Below are 9,659 nucleotides of genomic sequence, written 5' to 3' on the forward strand. Positions count from 1 at the left end.
TACATTGCATGGACATTATAGCTGAAGAGCCTGAAGCGCAATGAATTTCCAATGTACTCTTCAGTGACCCTCACAAACAATGTGGATTGTAGAAAGAATAGAACTCAGGATTGCTATCAATGATGTACTCAACTAAATTAAGGTAGTTAAATAAACAAAAAGAAATCGTATGATAGCTACCAGAAGATGGTAGACCTCGCCGATTAGCATTCGTACTTACTTATGGTGTAGAGAGACTCCAGCTCTGGGTCGCGATTCTTAAATATGCTGGCGTTGTGCAGCATACTAGAGTTTAGCTTGAGATTTCCCATGCGGAAGGTGTTGTTGACGAAGTAGCCCTCCACGTTTGTGCCTTGGTTCTGCTGTTGCTGCTGTTGTGGTTGGTGCTGTTGTTGCTGCTGCTGCTGCTGCTGCTGCTGTTGTTGTACGTGTGAACCTTGTGCGGCTTTCATCTCCTTCGACATGCTAGGTGAAGAGGATATCGATGGCTTCGCTGTAACGGACGGTGACTGTGCGCCCAGCAAACCGTACGGGCCGGTGGCCGGGCCGGCCGACTGCATCATGCCGCCATTGCTGCCAGCCTGCCCGTGCTGCTTGACGCTGCCGACCGTGACCAGGTCGGGCGGCAGCAGGCCCGTCATCGGGTTCGCGCTCAGATTGTTCTCCGAGTCGGAGACGTGCCCGCTGGACAGCCCGTCCTCCAGCACCGGCATCGCAGCGTAGTAGCGCGTGTAGTTGTTCGCATTGTTCGCGAACAGACAGTTGAGCGACTCGCCCGGGCCGGACGGTGCGCCCGAGGTCGCACTGATCACGCCATTGTTCAGATCATCGCACATCGTCGCCCCGTTGCCCGAGATCAGTCCGAAGTCGCTGCCGTACTGGGGCGAGATTTCGCTATCGTAGTCGCCACAGTTCGAGTCGTAGTCGGTCGTGTCGGGCGAGTAGTTGAAGTTTTTGCTGTACTTGCGCGCGTACACCTTACGCCCGTCGCCACCGTCCCCGTTGAGCGAGTAGTGCAGCGGGTCCTTGTCGCTGCCGTTCGAGATCATCGGATGGCCGTCGTAGTTCGCCTCGTTGATGGCATCGTAGCTGCTGGTGCGGCTCTCCCCGTTGATGTACGCGCTGAACCGCAGCTCGCCCATGTTGGCATGCTGGTTGGGTGGCTGGTTCGGTGGTTCAGCCTGGTGCTGCTGTTGCTGCTGTTGCTGCTGTTGCTGCTGTTCCGGGTAGCTCTTCAGCAGGCCACTCTGCACGTACATGGCGTAGTCGCGCGCATCACTAGCGGACTGGAGGGTGGACTTTAGCGACAGCCGCACACCGTCATCTTCCCGCCGGTCGTACTCGGCCGCACTGCAGTACCGATCCGACACATCCACCACCCCCAAACCGCCGTTGCCACCGCTGTGGCCTTTCAGATGGGCCTCCGATTTCTTCTTGCGCAGCCCGCAGTAGTCGGAAAGCCGGGTCGATTTGCTCTTCAGCTTGTAGCTGTACTTCGCCAACCCGTTTGGCTTCGCGTCGTCCTCATCGTCCTCCTCCTCTCCGTCCTCCTCCTCTTCCTCGTCCTCCACGTCGGCTGTATCGTCGTCCTCCTCCCGGCGGGCCGGCCCGTCACCCAGCAGCGGCGACTTGGGCGAGCGCACCAGCGTGTCCTGCTTGCCTGCCGCCCCATTCACGTTGCCAATGTACGTCGTTTCGATCGTTTTCGAGCGCTCCAGCTCGACCGGATAGTCGTAGTGCACGTCCAGACTCTCCCCATCCTCCTCCTCCCCGTCCTCCTCGTCCTCCTCCTCTGCGCTGTCATTGTAGTCGCTGAACTTTTCCACGTCCTCGGTCGAGGGGCACTTGAAGAACTCCTCCAGCACTTTGCGCGTCTCCGAAAACTCGTACAGATAGTCGAACGTAGAGGAGTTGGCGATCGGCGGAAAGCCGGACGTGCCGCCGATGTGCTGCAGCTCGTTCTCGGGCGTTTGGGCGCTCAGCTGCAACTTTTCCAGGCTCGTCTTGCCGCCCATCTCAGACGGTGACAGCTTGCCGGGCAGCATGTCGTAGATGTGATGGTCGTGGTGCTGCTGATGCTGCTGCTGCTGCTGTTCCTTGCGCGTCCCGGAAACTTTGGAAAGCTCTCCAGCGCCGTAGCTGCTCGTACATTCGGTATCGTTTGCGGATCGTTTCGAATCGAGCAGCAGCGTCTTGCTGAGGGTGGAGTTGACCTGATCGAGCAGCGAAGGCGAACAACTGGCATTGGTGGAGGACGTTTGAGCGACGGTGCCAGCCATACTGCTGCCGCTGCCGGCAGTACCGACTGTAGCGGGTACTACGCGCTGGGGGAATCCGGGACGAGGTAGCGATAGCAGTGACGGTGACGTCAGGTTTATCTTCACGCTGGACGCTAGGTAGCAGTCGCTTTCGTCGCAGAGGTTCAGGCCAAACCGACGCGGCGAACCGTCGTACTCTGAGAATAGTGGGGAGAGATGGGCACACAATGATATAGGACTTACCGCGTAAATACTGTTGGAGTGTTATTATTTTGAGCTGATTGTATACGCTAGGTTATAGGTTATACCTATAGGTATATGTTAGGTATTGGATTCTGAATCGGGATAAGTTAAGGAACGGCTCTATGATAAGATAAGGCTTTATTCTATATCATTTAATATTCAGTTCTAACAGCGAAGTATGTTCAGTGGGAATTACTGCATCCTTGGACAGATTCAACAGCAGTTATTCAAACAGAGTTGGCTCGAGATATGCATTAAGATCAGTTTTTGAACAGGAATAGGTTCGAAGACTGTGCTTAACCCAGTTAAAACCACTGGTTCAGGTTCTGTGTCATGTCTGGGATAGATTCGAGATGAAATTCAGGAACAAAATAGTCTTGAATGCAGTTCCTGAAGCGGAATAGGTACAAAGCTTATTCCGGACCCGAACAAAGCTGAAATAGAGTTAGGATCAGTTCAAGAACAGTGACATCTTAGGTATATGTTCTAGGACAGGATCAAGATAAATTCCATGTATGTTTCTCGACCGGAATAGATTCAAGATTCGTTATAGGCCCTGGATAAGTTCAAAAAGAGTGCCAGGATCTGAAATGGATCGGATCAAAAGACCGGAATAAGTCTACCATTCTGGAATTCACATGGAATGGTACTCAGAAGGATACTATCAGCACCGGCGTAGGTTGGAGCGTAGATCCTGGATCAGAAAGGGTCGATTTTAAGAACCGAGTATAACTTAGTTCAATGAGTGATGGAGTGGAAGTAGAGTGAGAGCAATTCCAAAAATCGCAGTGTGCAGATTAGTTTCACGAAGTTCCAGTACCACTGTACCCTACCACCTTAAACTGCCCAATAACGGAGAGCCCTCCACCGCAGGGCTGCCAAGCAGTAGTACTCACCGATAATGTTCGACCCGGTGCTTTGGGACTTGTTCTCCGCTAGCTCCGCCTCTCCCTCGTCCCGCTTGGCCGGATAGTGTCCCAGCAGCTTGTCGGCAAAGTCGACCGCGGGCTCGCACTGCTCCACGCTCGGGCTGGCCACGCTCAGCCCCACGTGCGGTCCGTGCTCCAGCTTCTGCCCCAGGTGCAGCAGCCCCTTTCGGGCGGTCGGCCCCTCGTCCGGCAGGTCCTGCTGTTTCGGCTGCGCCACCGACAGCGTGTTGCCGTGCTCCTTGGCATTGCTGCTCAGCACAACGATCTCACCCTCACCGGCGGCCCCACCGTCACCCCCGAGCGCACCATAGCCCCCGAGCCCGAGCTTGTCCTTGCGCGTACCGTTGTACGTCTGCATCTCGTGCTGGTAGTTGAAGTACTTCAGCTTGTCCTCCATGTCGCTCTCGTCCTCGAGCGGCGACTGCAGCACCATGTTGTAGCAGCTCACCGGCTTGTAGGTGGAGCCAGACCCCACCACACTCGCCCGCTTCGGTGGCTGCATCATCGAACCACCGCCACCACCACTACCAGTGCTGCCGCCACCGACCCCCGGCCCACCACCCTTCGACTTGTGCCCGGTCGACGGGTAGTGCGAGACGGACAGGTGGCAGTAGTTGCGCTCCATCCATCGTGGGGTCGGTCCCGCACCGGCAGCCTCCCGCTTCAGCCGCTCGTCCCGCGTGTCATCCTCGTCGGACAGGAGAAGACCGGTGGAGGGGCCACCACCACCACCACCACCCCCGTTGCCCAACGCGGCGCTGATAGCAGATTGAGTTTCGGTTGGCGAGCAGGTCAGCGGCGGCGGTTGATTGCTGTAGTAGTAGCCGTACCCGTCCGGGACGGTGCTGCCGCCCCCCTTGGCGGCCGATTGATTGGGCGCACCGTGCTTCACACTGCCGCCGGTGCTGCCCCCACCGATGCCCCCGTACAGTTCGCCCTTGATGTTGCCACCGTAGTGGTTGTTGTTGCCACCGGCACTACCGCTGCCTGCGTTGCCGGTACTGCTGCTGTTGTTGTTATTGTTGTTGTTGTTGTTGTTGTTGCTGGTGACGTTGCTGTTATTGCTGCCGCCCTTGCCGACGACCAGCTCCTTCTCCGCACCGTACTCAAACTCGCCCGTACCACTACCACCACCACCACCACCACCACCACCGCCGCCATTGTTATTGCCGAACGTCCCCATGTCCATGTACACCTTGGCCGGTCCGGCCCCTTGCGCTGTGGCGACCGTCGGCGGGCTCGTGCGCGTCACGTACGTCCCGAGCGACAGGCTGCCGACGTCCATCAGACAATTATTGTTACTGTTTTTGCCACCACCACCACTACCAACACCGACACCACCACCACCACCGTTTGCACTCGCACCACTGCTCAGGACATAGTGGTGGTAGTCACTGCGCGGTTTGCACTTCGGGAACAGCAGCGAAATCTTCTGCTCGCTCAGGCTGAGCTCGTGCCCGGCTGCAGCCGCCGCCGCCGCCGCCGTCGTTGCGTCCGTTCCGGTCGTCAGCACCGCACCGCCGCCTGCCGTCTCGACTGCCGCACCGCTGAAAGGCAGGGAGGAGGAGGAGGTGGTGGAGGATAAAGGGCTGCTATCATCGTGGCGGTCGGCCGCGCCGGCACTCTCTACCGGTGCAGCGGCCGGTGGCTTCCGGTCGAAGGCAACGGTCGAGCTGACCATTGCGTCCCAGCGGCGTCCCGCCCCACCTCCTCGTGTGCTCGTCTGCGTGTGTGTGTGGGAAAGGTATATGTGTGTGTGTGCTTTTAACCCCTTTGATTATGCGGGAGCGCGGCGGCCGCCTGTGCTTCAAGGGGGGGGGCCCGAGTTTGTGTTCTTTGTTTGCTTCGTTGTTGTTGTTGTTGGTTTGTTAGGGAAGGACGTGTTTTGGGATGATAATACACACACAAACACACAAAAACACACACAATCACACACACGCACAAATACACACGCACACAAATAAAACACACGCGTGCAAGGACAACCTTTTTTTGCCGCACAACGGGAAGCAAACGGGCCGTAAGAAAAAAAAAGGGGTAAGAAAACCCCCGTCGCCTCCCTTCTTTTTTTGTTCCCCTCGCCCCCCTTTCTGCTTTTCTGCTTTCCTGCTCGTTTTTTGCGGGGGAGGGGGGGGGGGGACCAGACGACTGACGTGTTTGTTGGGGTCTGGGGATGGGAGAGGGTGGTGGGGTTTGAGGGGGGGGGGGGGAGGATATGGGTGTTGAGGGTCGTTTTTTTTGCTCTGCTTCTTCTTTTTGTGTTGTTTTGTTTCGGTATTTTTTTTTTTGCTAATCTTTTCTTATCCGATGGCGGTACGCGGTAGGTAGGAGGTGTGTGTAGAAGTGTTACTGGAGGTGCTGGAAATGTAACAAATGTTAAAAACGCACTTTAATAACGGGACACACATACGCACACACACACACACACACACACACACACCAGGAGGTATCAGGAGAAGGACGGAGCGGAGGAAATGTTTTTTTTTGGTTTTTTGTTGGGGAGATTGCAGATGGGACTAGTTCCTACTGGGCGTTTGATGGGCGAAATGAGCTCTTGAAGGGGGGTGGGGGGAGATTTTTTCACACTCTCAAATACACATACACACACACACACACTCACAAGCACAGATACATACACACAAACAAACGAACAGACAGACGGTATGGTGATTAGCGCAAATGTGTGGCAGCGTTGCCCGACTAGTAGTAGCAGCAGCAGCAGCAGATTGCAAAACACACGCGTACGTCAAGCCGTTGGTGGGGAGGGAGGCGTGGGTGGTGAGGAAAAGGAAACTGTGTGATCGGCCCGGCAAGGGTGCACGAAATTCGAACACTCACGAACGTTTTCTTGCCCCACCGTACGTACGGTGTCCGTGCTGCGTGTTGTTTTGCTTTTCTCTCGCTATTTGCGCTCTGACACACACACACACATACACACACTGCTCGTTCACTCACAAGGGACGCTCGGCCGAAGGAAGGAAGCAGGAGCCGTAGAAAAATCGATAATCGAATCCTTGCACATACACGCAGCAGTAGCAGCAGTGTGGATGATTTGCAGCATGGATGACTCACAGGGAAAATAAAAAAAGGGATATCTCTCTCGCTCTCACACACACACACACACACATTCTCTCTCTTTCTCTCTCTCTCTTTCTCTCTCTCTCTCTCTTGCTCTCTCTCTCTCTTGCTCTCTCTCTTTCTTGCTCTCTCTCTTTCTTGCTCTCTCTCTCTTTCTTTTTCTCCTTCTCTCTCTTTCTTTTTCTCCTTCTCTCTCTCCTTCTCTCTCTTTCTCTCTCTCCTTCTCCCTCTCTCTTTCTCTCTCTCTTTTTCTCACTCTCTCTTTCTCTCTTTTTCTATCGCTCTCTGTTTTTCTCTTTCACACACTCTCTCCTCTCTCTCTCTCTCTCTTTCTCTCTCACACTCACACTCTTTCTCTCTTTCACTCTCTCGTTCATACGTTTTCCACGCGACACTCTCGCTCTGTGTATGTGTGTGTGTGTGTGTGTATTTCTTCCTTTACAATAGTTCCTGCGTGTGTATTGGTGATGGTGTATACAAATGGAAATGCGAACTAAACGAGACACAGGGGTCTGCGCGCCGTTCTATTACACGTTCATTTTTTTTTTTTTTGCAGGATGGAAAATTTTACCCTCAACCAACAACAACAACAACAAAAAGATAGGGTGAAACAAAACTAAAAAAAAATATGTGTTAGGATGACCGACTACAATATGGTAGGCGTGTGTATGGGTTCGGTGGGTGGATGGACGGGTTGGGGGGGGGGGGGGGGGGCGTGTGGTGGCTCTTGTCCCATGCAGAAGCCAGGGGTGCCAAGTGAGGGGGAAGCGAATAAGCGGAGCAGAGCAGAGAGAAGCAGCCATAGACCACAAGTGTGCCAGACACACACACACACGCACAAAAGCGAACGAGACGAAAAGGAGACTTTGTGCACAAAACGGCGATGTGCGGCGAATTTTACAGACGACCCATGGGGCGAAAAGCGAACTAAAATGTTTTAGAGGTCCTGGAAGTTCTGCAGCGTGTACGACCGCGAAAGCCCCATTTTTAAACCCCCCTTCTTCACACACACAACCACACACACACACAATCACTCACACACACCTACACAGATGTAGTAATCATTAGAGTTCGATTTTTGTGTCCTTTTCAGCGTGTGCTCACAATTGTTACAAATTTACAGCCCACACACACACACACACATACACACACGAGCGTGCGCGCACACACACACACCAGACACACTGCACAGCACACGGACAATTGCACACATACACTCACACACACACAGCCGCAAAGAATCGCGCATATGCGTGTGGGTATTTTTCTTTGCGTTTTGTTGTTTGCCTGTATAGATGTATGTATGGAGCACTTTTCCTACAGCGAATCGCATAGAGCATCCAGGAATTTTCCTTGCCACCATACGGGGTTTTTGTTTCCTTTTTTTCTCGGTGGGAAGTAAATTGGAAGCTGAAGCGAAAACGGGATTGAAGCTCACACACACGCACACGGTCACCACTCACCTCAGGGGTGAATGTCCGCCTCAGAGTGGAAGGAAGGGTGGGGAAGGATTGTAAGGACTTTTTTTTTTTTTTTTTTGGTTGTGATACAGCAGTGAAAAAGCACTCAAAAAGCACGAAAGCTGGCGGGATTGTGAGGGAGGGGGATGGCCGACCCAAAAAACGGGGGACCGCATGAACGCACCGTGCCACAACGGGCCCAATGCAAGTGAACCCAGTTGGTTGCGACGGGGGGGGGGGGGGGGGGAGAAAGGGGTTGGGTGGGTGGCATTGGAGAAGGGCGTCTTATGTGTTTTGTTTCATTGCATAACGGCTAAAAGTGTTATGTTGCTTGCACAGAAAACGGCTGCACCAAAACGGTGATGGTGCGAGTGAGCACGAGCAAATTAAAACGAAAAACAAAAACCGCAGAAGTAACACAAGAGGTGCAGCTGGAAAAGCACAGCACAGCGATGGAGGGGGGAGGCGGGGGCGCCACCGTTTTTTTTTACAAAGCGATTTAAATATTGCAGCACAAAACACGGGAACTATAGGGGGCACCGTTTTTTTTTTTTTTTCACAGTCGTGTGATGGTTCCCCAAACACTTTGCTTGCTTGCAAAAATGGAGTTGAGATGTAAAACCAAAGAAACCAAACCAACAACGAAAAAAAAAACGCATAGAGCCAATCGTCCTCGATTCTTACGCTTGTTTAACCGCACATCGAAACACACTTTGCCTTTTTAACGACTTCCCTGCGACTGTTGCACTTCCTTTCGGTGGTGCTCTGGTGGAAATTGCGATTTCATTGATCCCCTTCACAACCCAGGCGCCCGACACACACACACTCACACACTCAAACAGGGGGTTTCCACTGTTTACCACACACACACACACATGCATATGTATGTACACGCAGACAGGAAGACACGGTCCCACACCAGCAACGGTACGCACACAGAGGGGCCTAGCATCGATCCTGCCACGCTCTTTCTCTCTCTCTCTCTCTCTCTCTCTCTCTCTCTCTCTCTCTCTCTCCCTCTCTCTCTCTCTCTCTCTCTCTCTCTCTCTCTCTCTCTTTATATAGGGCTCGCTCGCTCTTCAACTCTTTCCTCTTTACTGCGCTCTGTGATGTAGCCTCCGGGAAGCCGTGGCACTATTCAAAAAAACCGTTTCGGAAACAAAAACGTCACACGCGTTCGCCATCGCGTGAGCGTGTCCTTGCACGATCGCAAACAATTGTGTTGTGCCGCTTCTCGGGGTCTGCCGCAATGCTGACTACAATTGGCATGTTTGTCTGTGTGTTGTTTTTTTTTTCATTTTCTTTCCTCCCTTTCCTAGGAATAGGATAGTAAACTGATTACAGGTTGAATTAAAATGAAATTAAACCGATAACTTTTGCGACAGCGTGGACTTGGACAAATGTGAGACCAAATACTCAGCCACTCACGAAAGTTAATCAGACACTCAGAGCTAGTCCTTAGACGCATGACTGTGGTTATCACCATTTTCTTTCCTCATTTGCGAAAACACTGACAGGCTGCGGGACCATGGGGCTTTCTCAGGCTGAGAAAACATTCTCAAGCATTCATTAAAGTTTCTCCCGCACTCAACACTTGTGCTCGGATGCGAGCCCGTGGCAGTCGTCAATTTTTTCTCACTCCGAGAAACTCATATTGCCACTCTAGCTTTATTAGAACCTTTAAATAGAAA

At 53.1% G+C, this 9,659-nt stretch overlaps 1 protein-coding gene across 1 annotated transcript in view; it reads right to left on the reverse strand.

The window, feature by feature from the left end:
* Window positions 1–9,072, reverse strand: part of LOC120960975 (uncharacterized) — a 31,430-nt gene extending 22,358 nt beyond the window's left edge. Inside the window, exons 1-3 of the mRNA XM_049610336.1 lie at window positions 8,653–9,072; window positions 3,398–4,977; window positions 221–2,455 (exon numbers count right to left, since the gene is read on the reverse strand). Of these exons, the coding sequence (XP_049466293.1) occupies window positions 221–2,455; window positions 3,398–4,977; window positions 8,653–8,849 (4,012 nt within the window). The 5' untranslated portion in view covers window positions 8,850–9,072. The remainder of the gene's footprint in view (window positions 1–220; window positions 2,456–3,397; window positions 4,978–8,652) is intronic.
* Between the last annotated feature and the right edge of the window lie 587 nt (window positions 9,073–9,659).

Source organism: Anopheles coluzzii, chromosome X (genome assembly GCF_943734685.1).
Source record: "Anopheles coluzzii chromosome X, AcolN3, whole genome shotgun sequence".
In the NCBI taxonomy this organism is placed as follows: domain Eukaryota; kingdom Metazoa; phylum Arthropoda; class Insecta; order Diptera; family Culicidae; genus Anopheles; species Anopheles coluzzii.